The sequence below is a fragment of the Prionailurus bengalensis genome, chromosome B4 (genome assembly GCF_016509475.1).
Source record: "Prionailurus bengalensis isolate Pbe53 chromosome B4, Fcat_Pben_1.1_paternal_pri, whole genome shotgun sequence".
NCBI classification, from domain to species: domain Eukaryota; kingdom Metazoa; phylum Chordata; class Mammalia; order Carnivora; family Felidae; genus Prionailurus; species Prionailurus bengalensis.
This window is the reverse complement of record NC_057358.1, coordinates 76,609,149-76,629,004: the sequence shown is the minus strand read 5'-3', so window position 1 is coordinate 76,629,004 and position 19,856 is coordinate 76,609,149. Positions and strand designations below refer to the sequence as shown.

General features: G+C 41.4%; 1 protein-coding gene and 1 long non-coding RNA gene across 5 annotated transcripts in view; one reads left to right on the top strand and one right to left on the bottom strand.

Annotated features, from left to right (window-relative positions):
- The window catches only part of RACGAP1 (Rac GTPase activating protein 1), a 28,984-nt gene extending 11,124 nt beyond the window's left edge, over nucleotides 1–17,860 (top strand). For all 4 annotated transcript variants that reach the window (XM_043563853.1, XM_043563855.1, XM_043563854.1 and 1 more), the window contains exons 3-17: nucleotides 2,788–2,990; nucleotides 4,002–4,138; nucleotides 5,091–5,160; nucleotides 7,291–7,344; nucleotides 8,019–8,099; nucleotides 9,200–9,317; nucleotides 9,635–9,765; nucleotides 10,939–11,103; nucleotides 12,335–12,430; nucleotides 12,518–12,716; nucleotides 14,025–14,130; nucleotides 14,307–14,439; nucleotides 14,657–14,792; nucleotides 16,275–16,383; nucleotides 16,705–17,860. In XM_043563853.1, the coding sequence (XP_043419788.1) occupies nucleotides 2,788–2,990; nucleotides 4,002–4,138; nucleotides 5,091–5,160; nucleotides 7,291–7,344; nucleotides 8,019–8,099; nucleotides 9,200–9,317; nucleotides 9,635–9,765; nucleotides 10,939–11,103; nucleotides 12,335–12,430; nucleotides 12,518–12,716; nucleotides 14,025–14,130; nucleotides 14,307–14,439; nucleotides 14,657–14,792; nucleotides 16,275–16,383; nucleotides 16,705–16,780 (1,814 nt within the window). In that variant the 3' untranslated portion in view covers nucleotides 16,781–17,860. The remainder of the gene's footprint in view (nucleotides 1–2,787; nucleotides 2,991–4,001; nucleotides 4,139–5,090; nucleotides 5,161–7,290; nucleotides 7,345–8,018; nucleotides 8,100–9,199; nucleotides 9,318–9,634; nucleotides 9,766–10,938; nucleotides 11,104–12,334; nucleotides 12,431–12,517; nucleotides 12,717–14,024; nucleotides 14,131–14,306; nucleotides 14,440–14,656; nucleotides 14,793–16,274; nucleotides 16,384–16,704) is intronic.
- Nucleotides 17,861–18,459: 599 nt separating this feature from the next.
- LOC122473376 lies at nucleotides 18,460–19,131 on the bottom strand. The gene is made up of 2 exons (XR_006294653.1): nucleotides 18,787–19,131; nucleotides 18,460–18,586 (listed from the first exon to the last, which is right to left on the bottom strand). It is a non-coding gene; the product is annotated as an uncharacterized LOC122473376 (long non-coding RNA).
- Between the last annotated feature and the right edge of the window lie 725 nt (nucleotides 19,132–19,856).

The window sequence follows — 19,856 nt, the reverse complement described above, 5'->3', positions numbered from 1 at the left end:
GTTTGTTGATCTCCAACATCAAAATTTTTCCTGATCTGTGATGTAAAGTGCCTTTTTTTTTTTTTTTTTTTTATAATTTACTTACTTTTGAGAGAGAGAGAGAGAGAGACAGAGTGTGAGCAGGGGAGGGACAGAGAGAGAGGGAGACACAGAATCCGAAGCAGGCTCCAGGCTCTGAGCTGTTAGCACAGAGCCTGATGCAGGACTCGAACTCACAAACTCTGCGATCTTGACCCAAGCCACAGTTGGATGCTTAACTGACTGAGCTACCCAGGTGCTCCCCCCCTCTTTTTTTTTAATTTTAGAGAGATGGTGTGAGCAGGGGAGAGGGGCAGAGGGAGAGAGAGAGAGAAAGAGCAAGAATCTTAAATAGGCTCCACACTGAGTGGAGCCTGGTGTAGGGCTCGATCCCACGACCCTGAGCCGAAATCAAGAGTCAGATGCTCACCTGACTGAGCCACCCAGTGGCTCAGTGCCACCCATGTCCCTAACATGCCATTTTGACCCATTCTAGCAAACTTAGTTCATTCATAACAGAATTGTATGTAAGTAGTATCGTAGATACACAGATGTTCTGATTTTGGTCTAACATAAATCAAGTTGCACTAATGATTTAGTCCTTTGTACGATTAATATAGGAATTCTTCCCTTGAAATGTACTTATACTTTATTTGGTTTGAGTTCCTTTGTCCAATTTGGTTGGACCTATAATATATGCCAATTAACAATGAATAGGGATTAAAACTCCAATTTAACAAGACTTACCAAGGAGGAGTATCCTAAAGAACAAACAAACCAGCACAATTAGGTCCAATGGAAATCTTTCCTCAAAATTGTTTTTCAATTCACTAAATATTTGAGTGTGTGTGCAGCACTGTATTTAGAAATATTGAATTGACCTCAATGTGGAGCTAGAAAGATTTTGGATGTATAGTTGAAAAGTGTGTTTCTTGTTCTTTATTTCTTGATATTGAAGTGCTATTACATACATCAGAAAAGTACACAAATCGTAAAGTGTACCACTTGATGAATTGCCAGAGTGAATGTGGCTGAGAGCGAGCTCTTTAAAAAAGTTTTGTGAGTCTACATTGTTGAAATAAATATGCAAAAGGAAATATTGTTTGTTTTCTTTTTCTTTCTTTTTCTTTATTTTTTTAATGTTCATTTTTGTGAGAGAGAGCACAAGCGGGGGAGGGGCAGAGAGGGAGACAGGATCTGAAGCAGGGGATGCTCCAAGCTGATAGTAGAGAGCCCGATGTGGGGCTCCAACCCACAAACCGTGAGATTATGACCCAGGCTGAAGTAAGACGCTCAGTTGACTCAGCCACCCAGGTGCCCCTTCTTTTATTATTTTTTTAAATGTTTATTTATTTTGAGAGAGAGAGGGAGAGTGTACAGAGCCCAACGTGAAGCTCAATCTCACAGGACCATGAGATCATGACCGGAGCTGAAATTAAGAGTTGGATGCTTAACTGATGGAGCCACCTAGGTGCCCCTCTTTTTCTTTAAATTCAGGAGGAAAAAACATAGTAATGTGTTCTAAACTGTTAACAAAACCAGCATACCATTTAAAGCTATATGTAGATACATATTTGTGTGTGTGTGTGTATCTTTGATATTTGCATTGTCTCAGATAACTAGGTCATAATACCCTGTTCTGCTAAAACCTGTTGTTATAAACTGAAGTGTCCTTATGTGTAAGACTTGCTTTTTCTAGATTGAATTGGCATCCTAGTTTGTAGGTATGAAATTTAGTCAAATTATTAAAACTGCTTTAAAAGGGCACTGTATTCATGTTTCTGTGCTCTTAGGTTAAATTCAAATAGGAAAAATGCCCTTACTACCCAAGAATCTGCTAGCTTTGTGTGCCTGTGGCCTAGTTTCAACTGTAAACTGGGTTAGTTTGACCAGCAGCAGATGTACACCTTGGGAACTTCCTCCATGACTGTGGTGGGGAGTGATGCCTAGAGATAGATTGAAGGTAACTGGAAAATAGGAAGGCAGTGTTGAATAGTCTTTGCCAAATAGCAGGTGGCAAGTGTGAATGCACCAGGGTTATCCTGCTTTGAGGCACTGCCTTGGAAGTGATGCTCTCTCTGCAGACATTTGAGGAGAGTCCACATTCTGCCATCAGTGACTCACCCTAAGTTACTATGATCTGTTCTTACTGTGTCTTTCCCACATAAATGTTTGCATACCCTTCAGGGCAGTGTTAAACAGCACAAGCAAATTGGCTCTTTACTTTCAAATCAATATTTGTATAATTATATAGTTGAATGGAATTGCAGGCCCAGACATCTATAATATTAATCTACATCTACCGGAGCATATTACAGCAGTTATATTTGAATTTGCTATTTAACGTCTCTCTGGCGCAACAATGCGTGACTCTAAAGGAGGCTGTTTTTGTTTTATAGCTGTAACTGTCCTGGTGCGTGACAGCTGCCCCAAAGGTATCCCCCTTTGATTGCCTTCTGTTCAGGAGCATTCAGTGTTGGTATTACATCTGGAGCCAGGTGACTAATGATTTCCTTATTCCATAGCAGATGCCACTGGCTAAGCCAAAGTAAGTAGCCTATCGAAACAGGAATTGCTTTCCACAAAGCTGACATGTCGGGTGATGAACATATATCCAGCCCTGCTCCTGGTTATTTTCAGGTAGATTTGCCCAGAGTCTAGCTGATCCCTTAGTTAAAAATTTGGAGGAAAACTAACTAGAGGACTCATTCGTTAGAGCATTGTACCCTGTTTGGTGCTTGAATGACTGAAGTTTCCCCCTTTCCTTAGAATTCATCCAGTTGGCAAAAGACTTTGAAGATTTCCGTAAAAAGTGGCAGAGAACAGACCATGAGCTGGGGAAGTACAAGGATCTTTTGATGAAAGCAGAGACTGAGCGTAGTGCGCTGGATGTTAAGCTGAAGCACGCACGCAATCAGGTGGATGTCGAGATCAAACGGAGACAGCGAGCTGAGGCTGACTGTGAGAAGCTGGTGTGTATTGTTCTCTATGCCAGAACCGTGCGGTGGGGGGAGGGGGCAGCGTCATCTGGTAACGTTTCCACCTGCCGGTTACGCTCCCTTTCTTCCACATTATAGAACTAAAAGCAACCTGTCCAATGACAACTTGGCCTTGATGGGAGCTGAAATTGCAGTGTAGGAAATCCTGTTCTTCATAGGTTGAAATTGAAATTTTTTTTCTCTTTTACACTTGAAACTCTGACTTAATACATTTCAAATGAGAATTTAGAGAAAACTAGGGAATTCCTAGTATGCTTGATCTGTCACAAGATGTTGGCTCTCTCTTCTGCTACCCAGAATGTCCTCATCCTTTTGTCGGTAGCTGGTACTTTGTTATTGATACAGGCAAGACAACTCTTAGGTTTTTCCTTCATTACCGCTCCTGATTCAGGGTCAGGGGCTGGGCGTATTCAGCCAGTTGAGCAATGTGACTAACGGGGAACACTATCATTTTGATGTACCAGGGTGTGTCATGATACAAAGGAAAGCCTTTACGAGGAGGCACTAATCCATCTTGGTACAGTGTTAAATGCCTCAGTAAGCTCAAATTGACTGGTTCCAGTGCGTCACAGCTTTGTATCCATTTTAATGCATTTTGTTCCACCGTTTAGAAAGGTGGGTGGCTGCTTTGATCCATAAAAGAGGCCAATAATTGTCCTGATAAAATGACACTAAATTGTTTTTGCTATGTGAAATCTATTTTAGGACTCTCATTTTGCAATACTGTCTTGGATTAGCAGGTTGACCCAACAGTCTAGTAGCAGAAACCCCACTATTCTATATGGAGTTCATTTTACCAGTCAGAAATCAGAAGCACAATCTGGGCTTGATGTGAATTAATATGCTATTGGTGTAGCAGACTTCCTGGAGGCTCATTTGCATAATGCTGTATTTTAATGTCTTCTGGTCTGTCTGTCCCATAAATTTGAGGTGAAGCTTTCTCCCCTGGTTAGCTAGGATGTTCTCCTCTGCTTTGGTCTGCAGGAAAGACAGATTCAGCTGATTCGAGAGATGCTCATGTGTGACACATCTGGCAGCATTCAACTAAGTGAGGAGCAAAAATCAGCTCTGGCTTTTCTCAACAGGGGCCAACCATCCAGCGGCAATGCTGGGAACAAAAGGTGGGGAAACTGCATCTGTTGTTATCTGATCACAAGCAATGCAGCTGTCAGAAGTTCTTGTTATCTGAACTCTTAAATATACAGCTTCTGGAATGTGTGCTGAATAAAGCAGAAAAAGACTTTGGAGGAAGGGTGGGTGGGAAATAAAGGCACGAGGGCCTCCCTATTTCTTTTATCTTGTTTTGTTTTTGATCTTTCCTTAGGATGTGGTTTCACCCTGGGTAAAATTTTGATGTTGGCGCTAAATTGCACATCAATAACTAATCCTACTCATTGCTAAGAAACCTAAAGGTGAAAGTGGCAGTTCAGCAATACTTTCAGTGTTTACTCTCCAGAGATCTCTTGTAGCTCTTCGGGTTTAGAAGGCCTTCTGTGAGACAAGACCAGACCATAATTTTGGTTCCACTGCATCACTATTTAAATAGTCTCAACCAGGCTTTGAATTTAACACCCCCAATACAATACGTAGGGAAAGGTCAGCACTCTTAAAGCTATTTATTTTGTTGCTTGGTTGTTTTATGGGGAATCTTTATAACTGAGAAGATATATGGGCTTAATTTCTTCAAAAGCTAATGCTGGGTAATACTCTTTCTTGTAGAAAGCAACCACAATTAGGATCAGGTTAAACTTCATTCTTCTGCCTGTGAATTTTTAGTAGCCTATTCCACAGGGAGTAGCACCCATGCTCCCAACTGTAACTTTCAACTGCTGCTGTGAAGTCTTTGCTGAAAAAGCAGCCTGCTGCGTGTGTACTCATGCACGTGCAGCTGCGCTCTCCCACGGAAACCATAGCAAGCAACCACCACAACTAGGCTTTGAGCTTGTAGTTGTCTCCATAGGAAAGTACTGCTGTGAAATTGCTGGTGTTACATGACCACTGTGACTTGTTCTGGGTGTTCATGGATTTTGTATTCACAGTCTTCTCTAATACTGTATTGTTTGCCTCATCTAGATTGTCAACTATTGACGAATCTGGTTCCATTTTATCAGATATCAGCTTTGACAAGACTGATGAATCGCTGGTAATGAACATTTGATCTCTGAGAATTGTCTTTTTTTTTTTCAACCCCTGCTCCCTTAGGAATATCTCCTGTCCTCTGAAGTTCCTTTATTACTGTTTTAATAGTTGATGTGTTATAGATACTGAGCTAGCGTTTTAAGATAAAAGTCTACACGAGCTGTAAGAGACTGGCTTATACATTTAGTTTCTGGAAGCGAGAATATAGAATTCAGGGTTTGGCATGAGGTTAAATTTCTTTAGCGGATCTGTGAACTACTTGTACTAATTGACTATATCTTGGCTTATTAAAAAGCCCCAGATAGCAATAAAAAAAATAAAAAAAAAAAAGTTACCCAGACTCTACCCAGTCAAGGTTTATTTTCTGCTCTTGGAAATAATAGACTTGTGCCTTATTTCAGAATTAGTTTGATTCTTGAGGAAAACTAACTTCACAATTAGAAAGAAACCAATGCTCTGGAACTTTTGCCAGAAGACTGACAGAGTTTCCAGACACTCTATAATGCTTTGCTCAACAATGGTTAATGTATCTAAACTCTTTGTTACCTTGCTTTTGTGGGGCAGCACCTTTTTCTTAACGTAAGGTGGTATTTCTGCATAAAAGGTCATCTCCTGAGATTTCAGTCTTTGTTTGATGTTCAGAAGCTGGTGGTTTATTGGTTTGTGTATCTTTTTCCTGTTTTGCTGGCTGAAAGCTAGCAAATCAGTAAATCAGGAGGTTATCCATGGTTGGTTTTCTGATAGCGAAATAAGTGACAGCTACTTGTTACGTGGGTTAGGAGCGTTGTGTCCCAAATCAGTGTTTGAGGAAATCATTGCCATTTTATAGATATAAGTACTAATACTAAGTACCCCTTTTTGAAATAAGGAATGATATGAATAGGTCTGGAATATATAATAAAACTAGAATGGGGTGCCTGGGTGGCTCAGTTGGTTAAGTGTCCAACTTTTAGTTTCAGCTCAGGTCATGCATGATCTTATGGTTCCTTGAGTTCGAGCCCCACATCAGGCTCCGCACTGGCGGTGTGGGCCTACTTTTGATTGTCTCTCTCCCTCTCTCTGGCTCTTTCTTTCTCGCAAAATAAATAAGTAAAAACTTAAAAAAAAAAGTAGAACATATTCATAGCTGATTTTGGAGCTAGACCTATTTATGGTATATCTGTTGTAACCGAAACTGAATCAAACCTTGAGTAGCTAAATTACTTGACTGTGAATTGGAGAGATTAAATTTATTTAGCTAAGTTACTATTTGCTATGTACTACTGTTTCTGGGGTTTGTGTTTTCAGGGATTATGAGGAGTAAGGAAGTCACAGGTAGCTACTAAAACTGAATGTAAATGGTTAAAATAAGTGAAGTGAAACTAGACTACCGTAAAAAATAATTCTTTAGTGGTGAATGTCTTTGTTGGGGCCCAAGGAAGAGGGATGTTTGAGAAACAAAACCTAAACTGGAACTAAAGTGGGTATATATTGTGCAGAACATCTGATTAAGTAATAATAATCCCTTAAGAGCAAGAATCACATACAACACGATCAGTATAGCGCCTAAGATTCTGTAAGTTCTAAAACTAATTACAAAAATAATCAGAAATAAAGGACCAGGCACTGGAGATAATCACGACAGAAGTTGATTCTTTAACCTTTTCTGCCTCTGAGGTATTGATTCCTGATTCTATTATAATAGCTTCAATTTTGGAAAGAAAGCATGTTAACATACTGTCGCTCTGTAGCTACACTTGAGACCCTCCCTTCCCCCTCTCCTCAAATTGTAAGTTAGGTAGCCTGAGTCAGAAAGCCTTTAAAGTTCTCTGTAGGGGCGCCTGGGTGGCGCAGTCGGTTAAGCGTCCGACTTCAGCCAGGTCACGATCTCGCGGTCCGTGAGTTCGAGCCCCACGTCGGGCTCTGGGCTGATGGCTCAGAGCCTGGAGCCTGTTTCCGATTCTGTGTCTCCCTCTCTCTCTACCCCTCCCCTGTTCATGCTCTGTCTCTCTCTGTCCCAAAAATAAATAAAAACGTTGGAAAAAAAATTAAAAATAAATAAATAAATAAATAAAGTTCTCTGTAAGTTTATTTGCACAGGGTTTAGGGAAGGCCTAACCACAGGAAAGAATTAATACACTGTAATTGTCAACAGGATTGGGATTCTTCTTTGGTAAAGACTTTCAAACTGAAGAAGAGAGAAAAGAGGGTAGGTATGGTTTTGTTTAATTTTTGTTGCCGTTTTTACAAAATAGCAATAAAAGATTTTCTCTAGAATTTTTGCCTAGATGCAGCATTCCTGACCTGTTGCTCTAGTCATTGTTAAACACTGACCACAAAATGAATTTATGCTGGGGGGCAGCATTGATGTTCCTTAAGGTAGGAACTCAGGACAGAATCTTGTCCTGTTTCACTGTTCTCGCTGCTTCAGTTCATTCATGGGGTGGAAAAGGATATACTTAAGTTTGTTTTGAGTTGTCATATGTATTTTTACGCAGTACTTTTGTACTCTAATGAAATTTTCAGATGAAATGTGTGTATAATGGGATATGCGGAGATCTGTCTGTGTGCAGTTGTTCAGGGTACTTCATATGTTTCCAGAGTCTTCATGTACTTAGATAGGATTACAGCTGTACTCTTTCTGGTGCTGTCATCTAGATTTTTCCAAAGCTTGCTTGTTTCTTCTAGGGCACTGAGGGCACTTTTGTATTGGTACAATGTAAGCTTTAAGAAATGGAAATAGAATGGGAGAGAGCACATTGTCATTTACCATAGCCCTGGTAGCTAGGACTTGCACCAGGTTGTCTAATGGAATAATTTTGCCTTCTGTGCTTCAGATCTTCTATTTGGCACTGAACTTATTGGTCTTTGTTTCCTTTCTAGCGTTCTAGTAGCCGACAATTCATTGATGGTCCCCCTGGACCTGTAAAGAAGACTCGTTCCATTGGCTCCACAGTAGACCAGGTAAGAAGATTCAGGCCAAGAGAATTGTGGTTGTGAACACATCAGAGATTAGTGGCCCCAAGCATTAAAAATCCTGAGTCAACATTGCAGTGTTATTTTGAGAGAGAGATTTGGTGAGTTTTTCAATGTAATAGGATCCTCATCATCCTTATGAATGGAATTACTCCGAATAAACAACTCTCAGCTTTATATTTGATTCTTCATTGCTTGTATGTGTGCCTCTGTGACACACATATATATATATTTTCAGGTTTTTTTTTTTTTTTTTTTACTTTTGAGAGAGAAAGAGACAGAGCATGAGCAGGGGAGAGGCAGAGAGAGGAGACCCAGAATCCAAGCAGCAGGCTCCAAGCTCTGAGCTGTCAGCACAGAACCCGACGCGTGGCTCAAACCCCACGAACCGTGAGATCATGACCTGAGCCAAAGTCGGAGCCTCAACCAACTGAGCTACCCAGACGCCCCTGTATATATTTTTTTCAATATTCTTTTTATTTGTGTATTTAGTTTTTAGTTTGTTTTTTTTTTTTTAAATGTTTATTTATTTTTGACAGAGAGAGAGAGAGAGACAGAGACAGAACATGAGCAGAGAGAGAGGGAGACACAGAATCGGAAGCAGGCTCCAGGCTCCAAGCTGTCAGCACAGAGCCCGACGCGGGGCTCGAACTCACAGACCGTGAGATCATGAGCTGAGCTGAAGTCAGACGCTCAACCGACTGAGCCACCCAGGCCCCCCTAGTTTTTAGTTTTTGAGAGAGAGTGTGTGTGTGTGTGAGCAGGAGAGGGACAGAGGGAGAGAGAATTTTAAGTCGGCTCCAGCCCAGCACAGAGCCCGAGGGGGAGCTCCATCTCACAACCATGAGATCATGATCTGAACCAAAATCAAGAGTCAGGCACTTAACTGATGAAGCCACCCAGGTGCCCCTGTTTTTTGTTCTGAAGTATGAGGTTTCAACTTAAGAGTGTTTTGAGCTGGGTCGTTAAGTCCTGACCAAGATTCAGGAACTTTTCAACCACTCCAAAACACCCTATGGAGGGGTATTTAGCGGAGGGGAAATTAGAGTCACATGTTTATTCTTCGCTCATTTCTGTTTTTGTTTCAGGGGAATGAATCCATAGTTGCAAAAACTACAGTGACTGTTCCCAATGATGGCGGGCCCATTGAAGCTGTGTCTACAATCGAGACTGTGCCATATTGGACGAGAAGCCGAAGGAAAACAGGTCCACTGGGTTTTTGGTTAAATTGCCTGTGTAAAGCAACTGGTAAAATTTGGGGAGACTTGGTTTTTTAGAATCCTTCCTTCATTTCTTGCACGTTTCTGCACAGTATCATACTCTGCCTTTGGGTTGCTAGCCTGGCCTAGGCCACTTGTGTATAACTTGTTATTCTTGAACTGATTTTTCTGCATAGCTGTTGTAGTCACTTCTGATTATGGTTACAAATTACTGGTTGTCTACCAGTTATTTTAGAATCAGGGTTAAAATTCATAAGGGACAAAATATTAAGACACAAAGGCTTAAAGATGGTTGTTTTCTAGGTACCTTACAACCTTGGAACAGCGACTCTACCTTGAGCAGCAGGCAGCTGGAGCCAAGAACGGAGACAGACAGTTCCGGCACTCCACAGAATAATGGAGGGATGCGCCTGCATGACTTTGTCTCTAAGACGGTAGATCCGTGATTCTCCTTCTTTTGGGCACACTTAAGTTTTTTTCTCTTTTAATGTTTGTTTATTTATCTTTTTAATGGAAAATTTTAATTTAGTTTTTGGGTTTTTTTCGAAAGAGAGGGAGCATGAGAGCATGCGTGAGTGGGGGTGGGGGCAGAGAGAGAGGGGGACAGAGTTTCCAAAGCGGGCTCTGCACTGAGCAGAGAGCCCGATGTGGGGCTCAAACTTACAATTCATGAGATCACGACCTGAGCTGAAGTTGGATGCTTAACTGAGCCACCCAGGCACCTTAGGGCACACTTAGTTTTTTGATTGTGAAATTAATATATACCAGGAGCAGATTTAAATAACTTAGTGTTAGAAAGTTAAATGTCACGTCTCCTTCTTTCATTTCCACTTATCAGGGCTAACTGCTGGTTACAGAAGGTGTGTATCTTTCCATTCTGTGAGTAATGTTAAATTGAAACAAAGCCAATTTTTCAGAAACAATTGTTTATGCTTTTCGGTGATACATATTTACATTGTATTCTTAAAAATAGCATGTATTACATTTGTCCCATTGGATTTCCTCATAAAAACCCAAGCAAACTGACTGAGGCTCAGAAAAATCAATTGCGTTGTTGAGCCACAGGACAGTAAGTGGCAGAGTTAACACGGAGGTTCTGTGACTCCTTGTCAGCAGATTCTTTCCACTACTCTACACTGCCCACTTCCAGGTGGATGACCTTATGCAAGTTACACAGGCTGTTTTTGCTTCTATTCCCTTATCTTTTTTTTTTTTTTAATTTTTAAAAAATTTTTTTTTCAACGTTTATTTATTTTTTGGGGGACAGAGAGAGACAGAGCATGAACGGGGGAGGGGCAGAGAGAGAGGGAGACACAGAATTGGAAACAGGCTCCAGGCTCTGAGCCATCAGCCCAGAGCCTGACGCGGGGCTCGAACTCATGGACTGCGAGATCGTGACCTGGCTGAAGTCGGACGCTTAACCGACTGTGCCACCCAGGTGCCCCTCTATTCCCTTATCTTAAAACAAAGAAAACAAAACCTATATTGTAGGATTATTGCGAGAATTACACAAATAAGTGTAAAGGAATTAGGAGGTTGTTGGTTGTTGATGATGATAATTTTCTAATTCAGACCGGTCTGTTCTTTCTGCCCTCTTTTGTTCTCAGGTTATTAAACCTGAATCTTGTGTTCCATGTGGAAAGCGGATAAAGTTTGGCAAGCTGTCTCTGAAGTGTCGAGATTGTCGTGTGGTCTCTCATCCAGAATGTCGGGACCGCTGTCCCCTTCCCTGCATTCCTACCCTGATAGGAACACCTGTCAAGATTGGAGAGGTATGACAACTGTGGGAGCTGTCCTTGTGTTATGGCTTCTTTAGCTTTTCCAAAGCTTACTGTCCGTTTTTTTTCCTAAAATAAGTGATACGAAGCGTATTTTTTTCCATGAATGTTGAAGAGAAATTATAAAATGTTAATTTGCAGGAGAGTCCTGCTTGGGTTTGTCTATTTAATAACTTTTCTACACCACACTCCTCTTCCCTTCCCTTCTCTCCCTCCCTCCCTTTCTCCCACCCTGTCCCCTCTTCCCTACTCATACTCTTTCCTTTCCTTCCCTTTCCTCCTTTCATTCCTTATTCCTTTCCCTTCCTTTCCTTTCCTCTTCTCTTCCTTCCCCTCCACACTCTATTCCTATTTTGTAAAATTTCAAACATATACAGAAGTAGAGAGATTAGAATAATCCCTGGTTCCTGTCACTCAACTTCTGTGATTACTACTTCATGTCCAATTTTGATTTATCAATACCCCCATGTCCTCCTGGCCCTGTGTAGTGAATTGTGTTGAAACAAATCCCAGCCATCCTGTAATTTCATCTGTGAATGTACTTTCTCTTATGTTAGAGATATTCTATACTAGGCTATTAAGATTAGATTGCTTATTTCTAAACATTGATTCAATCTGTTAATAAATTATTTATTGTATGACCAGTGTTAAGATTCAAAACAAAATGATTATGCTGCTATCCAGCCCCCAGCAAATCAAATGTTACTTTTTTTAATCTTAGGAGTTCTTATTTGTGCCTGTAATTGGTTACAAATTTTCTGTACTCTGATATAGACATGGAGTTCTCCCCTACAGATATGTTTGTGTCCCGAGCAACTGTGACTTGTGTTAAATAATATTTCTTACTAAGAGTAATAAAAGTGTAAAAAGGTTTTCTTTTTTAGAATAATAAATTATATTAAAGGCTATACCTGTAATCTTGTCATTGCTTGTTTTCTGAGGCCCTTGAGTAGAAGAGAAGCAGGAGTAGAGTTGTAGATAGTGGTCATATTACTTGTTCATGCAAGAATGTGGTACGTGACCAGAAACCAGTCCTGGTGTGGAGGTAGGAAAAAAAAAAACAACAAACGGAGAGTCTCTGTTCTAATGTATGCTTTGGGAACAGGAATTTAAAAGTAAACATGACGTCCCAACCTGAGCATGAGTTTGGAGACGTTTTTCCTATTCATCTTCATTTGCTGGTCTAAGTGGTAATAAATAATAACTTAAAACTCTCCCTTTTCAGGGAATCCTGGCAGATTATGTGTCCCAGACTTCTCCAATGATTCCCTCCATTGTTGTCCATTGCGTAAATGAGATTGAGCAGAGAGGGCTGACAGAGGTAAGAGTCAACATTCAGAGAGCGTGAATCTGTTAACTTGTGTTAATGATTAGGAGGTTCTTTCTGAAAGTGTCACCTTGATAATAGACAGGCCTGTATCGGATCTCTGGCTGTGACCGGACAGTAAAAGAGCTGAAAGAGAAATTCCTCAGAGTGAAAACTGTACCCCTCCTCAGCAAAGTGGATGATATCCATGCTATCTGTAGCCTCCTGAAGGACTTCCTTCGAAATCTCAAAGAACCCCTTCTGACCTTTCGGCTAAACAAGACTTTCATGGAAGCAGCAGGTAAGAGTAGATCTTTAATTCTAGAATGTGAGTGCCCCAGGGGCAGGAATTTTTGACTCTTCTGTTTACTGCCCAGTACAGTGCCTGCCATATAGTAGATGCTCAAATACTTTGATGAAGAATGCCTGTATCCATGTTCCTGGTGCCTGTCCTCTTCCTGTCTAAACTATACAGGGCGCTAACAGCGTTTATTGTTGTTGTTATTTTTGGTAGAGTTTGAGATTGTCATTTTGAACTTGGAGCCGTCTTTGGTTTCTTTTCCCCCACACCACATTTAATCCATTGGCAAATCTTGTCAGCAGAGGTCTTGTAAAATTTATCTTAAAATTGAAATTTGCCACTCCTACCACTACCCCTCTTGACATCTCTCATCCTGGAGTGACAGAAGAACCTAGTGTTTTCCCTTTTCTACTCTGGCCCTCGACACTGTGATCCTCATATAGTATCCAGAAGGGCCCTTTTAAAATTTATATTAGATGATAGCCCTTCTGTCTTTAGTATCTCCAGTGGCTTCCCATCACTCTCAGAATAAAATCCACAGCCCTTAACATGGCCCCAAAGACCCCACCTGTATGAACCGGCTCCTTACGTCTCTAGCATCATTTCTCTCCATGCCCTTCCCTTCTTTCTTCTTCTCCACTTGTTGGGGTTCTTGCGACTCTTAGCACTTGACAAGCTCACTCCCATCTTGAGGCCCTCGCATTTGTTATTATTTCAGCCTGGAATGTATTTGCATGATATGCCCTTCCTTCCTCCCTTTCTTTCTTTTGGGTTTCTTCTTGGGTGTCTTGTCCTCAAAAGCACCTTTCCTGATCACCTTGTCCAAAATAACCGCTCCCATTACTTTCTAGCTTCCCCTGTGTATCACTACCTGATAGATAACCTGCTTTTTGACTGACTCCTCTAATAGAATGTAAGTTCCATGAGGCAAAGTCTTTGCTTAATTCCGCTTTACCTGAGCACTTAGAATAGTACCTGGTACATAGTGGGCCCTTGAACATGTTTTATAGATGAAAACCTTCTTGGTAATTGTAGTCACTGTGGCTGTAGGCCTGCCTGCCCAGCACAAGGCTTGCTAGCTGCTTTCCCTAACTGCAGGGGCCGATTTTTGTGAAGGTTCCGATTTCTAATATTGAGCTGTTGGCTAGTGTCCTGCTTGTTAATGAAACTGGAGTTCGTTTCAGTCATGAACCTAATCAGAAGTTTCAGAAGCTTACTGTATAGATGACACTTTGTGGTCGATCACTTGGAAGCCCGCTGTCAAGAGAAAGAAGTCTAGGCCTCTTGGTGCTTTCCTTTCATTTACAGAAATCCCAGATGAGGACAACAGCAAAGCTGCCATGTACCAGGCTATTGGTGACCTGCCCCAGGCCAACAGAGACACATTAGCTTTCCTTATGATTCACTTGCAGAGGTGAGTACAGCAGAAACTTGTTTCTGAGAGGTTGGGAATTTGCCACTGGGAGCATAATGTGGGTTGGGTGTTAGGGAGGGAACGTGAGGGGTGAATTGTTTTCTGGTAGATCTTATATTTTGGTCTGCATTTAAGTGGATGGACAAAGTCTTCTAATTGAATGTTCTCTTGTTTAGAGTGGCTCAGAGCCCAAATACTAAAATGGATGTGGCTAATCTGGCTAAAGTCTTTGGGCCTACCATAGTTGCCCATGCTGTGCCTAATCCAGATCCAGTGGTAATGTTGCAGGACATCAAACGTCAGCCCAAGGTAGAGAAGTGCATTTTGTGTGTGTGTGTGTGTGTGTGTGTGTGTGTGTGTGTGTGTGTGTGTGTGTGTAACACGTATGGGTGTTAATGTTATGCGAGTTTTAATGTATTTCATAAATACACAAAAACTTGTGTAACATTTCATATATATATATAAACTTGTATAACATGATAAAATGAGGTTTGGGGGTGTGCTAACATGTTTGGTGGCTTTTTAGGTAGTAGAGTGCCTGCTTTCACTGCCCCTGGAATATTGGAGTCGGTTCATGATGGTAGAACAAGAGAACGTTGACCCCATGCATGTCATTGAAAATTCAAATGCCTTTTCAACACCACAGACCCCAGATATTAAAGGTAAGGCCCGAGTTGTGCTTCTTTTTTTTTTTTTTTTAATAGTAGGCCAAAGTAGGGCTTGAACTCATGACCCTGAGTTTGAGACATGAGCTGAGATCATAGTCAGATGCTTAACCAACTGAGCCACCCAGGTGCCCCCCAAGTTATGCTTCTTAAAGGACCTGACTTCTTCTCTAGTTCTGGCTATTTACTCTCTTCGTGCCTTTGCTAGAGCTATTTGGAATTCATATTCTTCAATAAAAAATTTTAAATTCATTATGAGGATTCTAACATTAAAGAAAATTTGTACAGTTCTACTATCCTTATTTTCTTTTATGTTCATGAAACATGGTTCTTCTTTTCTTTATATACATATGGATATTTTAAAAATATAACAATTCAGATATAGTTTGATCTTATTTCACGTAGCATATTGTGAGAACTTTTCCTGTTACTATTAATCACTTTTATGGTTGTAAACTATAATTTAGTTACATGTTCTATTAAGAATTGGTGTTATTTATAACATATATGCCACGTCTTCTTTATCCATTCATCCATCGATGGACATTTGGGCTCTTTCCATACGTTGGCTATTGTTGATAACCAACTTGATTTCTTAAAGGCTTTTGCCAATTTGTATTGCCACCAAAAATGCACGAGGCTGGTTTCTTCCAACTTTTACTGGCATTGGAGACCTATTCTTTATTTTTGCAAGATCCCCTTTTTTTTTTTAAACATTTATTTATTTATTTTGAGAGAGCACGAACAGGGGTGGGGCAGAAAGAGATGGGGACAGAGAGAGAATCTCAAGCAGGCTCCACACACACACAGCGTGGAGCCCGATGCAGGACTTAATTCCATGACCATGAGGTCATGACCTGAGCCTAAATCAAGAGTCGGGCATTTCACTGACTGAGTCCCCCAGGTGCCCCAAGATCCTTTTTAAGAAAGCATACTGTTTTTTCTAATACAGGTAAGAACCAAATGATCAGGGGCGCCTGGGTGGCGCAGTCGGTTGGGCGTCCGACTTCAGCCAGGTCACGATCTCGCGGTCCGTGAGTTCGAGCCCCGCGTCGGGCTCTGGGTTGATGGCTCAGAGCCTGGAGCCTGTTTCCGATTCTGTGTCTCCCTCTCTCTCTGCCCCTCCCCCGTTCATGCTCTGTCTGTCTCTGTCCCAAAAATAAATAAACGTTGAAAAAAAAATTAAAAAAAAAAAAAAAAAAAGAACCAAATGATCAGATGTTAGATTTGTGAAAGCTGGAGTTTGAGAATGGCCTCAATCAGGAAGTGAAAGTCAGCTATTCATTGAGCAGTTGCCCGCACAGTTCAAAAGATATACTGCTGTGTTACAAGACAATGACAGAAATGATCTCTGGGACTTTGGGCCTCTAACCTTAGCTCTTAAGTGGTTCATGGCATACTCAACTTAAAACTGGCCACTGACAAGGGTGCTTTCCTTTTTGTGCCTCCTTTAAAAATATGTCTTAACTTTGATTAAAGTGAGTTTACTGGGGCCCGTGACCACTCCTGAGCATCAGCTTCTCAAGACTCCTTCATCTAGTTCCCTGTCGCAGAGAGTCCGCTCCACCCTCACCAAGAACACGCCCAGGTATGTGGAACTGGCTGGCTTTGGAAGTAAAATAGGGCTGCTTCCTTAGGCCTCTTTTCCTATCACACCGAAGCTTATTGAAAGAAAAATTGAATGAGACCTGAGCTAGCAAGTAGGCATTAAAAGGTAATCTGGAGCCATAACAACCCCCTTTTTAAAAGGGTCTAAAGGTTTTGTTTCCCCTCTCTCATCTCAGGTGACAAAGAGTCGTTTACAGAGTAGTTGTGGAGGGCTTCCTATTTTTAGATGATAATATTAAATAATGTTACAGTTTACCTTTTTTTATAGACTCCTTTTTCAGTTCATTTTCTTTTCCTTTAGATTTGGGAGCAAAAGCAAATCTGCCACCAACTTAGGACGACAAGGCAACTTTTTTGCTTCTCCAATGCTCAAGTGAAGTCATGTCTCCTGTTACTTGCCAGCATTTCCTGACTGCAGGAAGGCTGCACCTGTACTCTCTGCTCTGCAGCCTCCTGGACTCATTACTACTTTTAGCATTCTCCAGGCTTTTAATCAAGTTTAATTGTGCATGGGGGTTTTATTAAAACTATATATATCTCCCTCTCTTTCTCCTCAAGTAATGTAATATCAGCACCTTGTGCAGTCATTGTTGGGAACTTGGGAGATCTCTCCTGCGGTAGAAAGGATGATACAGAATTCGTTGTGATTTTGCGGGGAGGCTGGAAGAAGGTGCATCCCCTTGGCTTAAAGCCAAATGCTGCTCATGGAAGTGATCTTTCTCTGGTGTTATTTAGAACTAATTTCCCTGAGACAATGACAGAATCCCCACCTCTTTGTTAAGATTGACTTGTCTCAGGGTGGGAGGTGGGAGGGCAGGGTAAAAAAAAGGTTGGACAGAGGATTTGGGAGGGCTCCTTCTGAGAACTTAGAAGATCTTCCCCCGGCATGAACTAAGCTATCATGTGGAGCCTTCATAAAAATGGGATAGGACGAGGACAGAACTAGTAATGGGGGTGTGCTTAGCTTTGATTTGGATCGATTAGGTTTAATAGTGTTAAGTGGCACAACCTTGTAAAAGTGATATTCCTACTTGTATTTATCTCTAACGGGCCTCTGGCTGGACTTTGGGTTTGGCTGGGGTCAAAGCCAGTTTGCACTTCGGTTGAATTCATTCTGATGCTTGACCCTCCTGTCCCCTTGTCCATTGGAGCCCTACTTCTAAAGGTCATATGTCATCTATTTGGCGTCCCAGTTTGCAATTAAGAGTAGGCTATAAGGGAGATTGTCAATATTTTGTGTGGCAAGAAATGCCACACTCATTTTGTCTTTGCACTTTGGTTGCTAAACTCTTCCTATGGAACACAGCCACAGCTAGATAAATATGAACTTGTTCTTTTATTAAAATTATTTCCAATATCTATAAAAATGCTTTTTTCTGTAGAATGTTTTTGACCCATAGCGACTCTTTTCTGTAAAACACATATTTGGAAAAAAGTAAATAGTTTTTTCAAAATGACTATGAGGTTGATTTTCTTGTCTTGGAAGGTAACCTTCAACACTTTTTTTTAAGAAAATATTTTTCCTCAGCGTTTAGGTCTACTATTCATTTCCATTCCCTTCCCTCCCCCAATGCTGTCGCCACCAAGAGTTTGTTTCTTCATTCCTCATTGTCTTTCATCGTCCAAATTGAAGTCCTAGATTTGTCCTTTGACTGTTACCTCTCATCTGAGGAAACCACTTTAAACAAAAACCAAACTTTTTAAACAAGTCTTTAGGGACCAGAATGGTGCAGTTAAAAAAAAAAAAAAAAAACACGACTCTGGCTGGCTGACTGCCTGGAACATCCTTCACTGCTGGAAGTGCCTCTGGAGTGAGCTGGGATGATTAACTGAGGGCACCTGCACTTGGAACTCTGAAGCTGGTGAACAGAATGTATCTGAGATTGAGCGTAAACAGTTGCAGGCTTAATATGTAACCGCTGAGAGAGGAGGCAACCTACTGGCTCTTTTCCCGGGAGGTGGCAGCTCTCACAGCAGGGAGATTTTGCCTCAGCAAATTGAAAGAGGATGGGTCCTCTCTCCTCTTCCCCCCACCCCCTTTACACACACACGCCTGTTAAGTTTTATTTTTAATTGTTTTAACTTTGTCCTAGATGCCATCTCTTACGTCTGTGCAAGCCTGGTGTTGGCCCGGTTCCATATTTGCTGTTCTGTAGTATCTCCCCTCGGTGCATTTTAAGTCACTAATGTGGAGGAAGCAAATGGATTGTAGAATGTTAGTGAAGGCAAGACTACCCTATGCAGGAACTGATGGCCCATTAACGAAAAAGGAAATGGTCCTGTGTGTCAGATGTTGGCAGCCAGTTGCTCAGTTTTGGACTAGGCCAAGAGACCTCAGCCGTGAAAATAATTCTGATATTAGCAAAGGGAAATATGTACCCACCTTCAACTTCTTTAATAGTTCTTCATGTGGAACAGCTCGACTTTCGAGGGCTTTCTTAATTCAGTTGTGTCGCCTTGATGTGAGATTTAAGGAAAGGGTCCGGTGCTTTGGAGTAGCCGTCACACTGGCTCCTGCTCCTCACCCGTTCTGATGCTGCCTCTGACTCTGCCTGTAATGCAGTTAATGCAGCTTTCCTCTCTCACTTGCTAATAACCAGAATCTAAATCTTTAAATCCGTTCTCCATCAGTCTAGGTAAGACTCCTAAGTTTGATGTTTATTTAACTGGGCAAGCATTACATGGTTTGATTCAGCAGCAACAATTTGCATTTATTACTGGGTGTGTAATGATTTCTCCTTCCTTAACAAGGCAAATTCATTGCTTGCAGAAATAGAAGGCACCTGAGTTTCCATCACAGGACAAGAGTGTTGAAGTGATTTACCGTGACAAAAATGGTCAGTTTTGGCTACGAACTGCACCTGTGGCATTGAAAGAGGTCTTGAATTCTTAAATTCATGCCTAAATTACTGGGCAGCACAAAGTGACGAATGCTGAGTGAGTGCAGGGAGCAAAGCTATCAGCCTTGGCTGGGTTTGTTTTGTTACAGCAGGGCCTCCCTGCCCACCTCAAGCTTCAGACACACACACACACACTTCATATACATATGGTATGTGATTTCCCCTTGGAAAAGCATCTTGGAGACCCATTGTGGCAAGCCTGGCATACCGAACAGCGGTTTGCTTAATCACGTGTCACCTTTTCTTAGGCTCAGCTGTGAGCAGGGAAGGAGCTGTTATGGAGTCCCGATCTGGGAAGGAAGGGAGGCACAAAGCTCAGGGTTCAAGTCGGCACAGTGCATACAGTAGGGTGTCTTGATCCATGTGCTTTGATGATTTCCTTGATCACGACTCCGGTTTCAGCCACTGGTGTGAAAAGCTGTTAAGCATGCAGAGTCGGGGCATGTTAGTCATTGTGCTTTTAGTGTAAACATGATTTGGAGACTGGTCACTTAACCTAGGAATTTAGTGATTAAAAAAAAAAAAAAAGTCTCCCTGTAGGTGGTCTATTTTG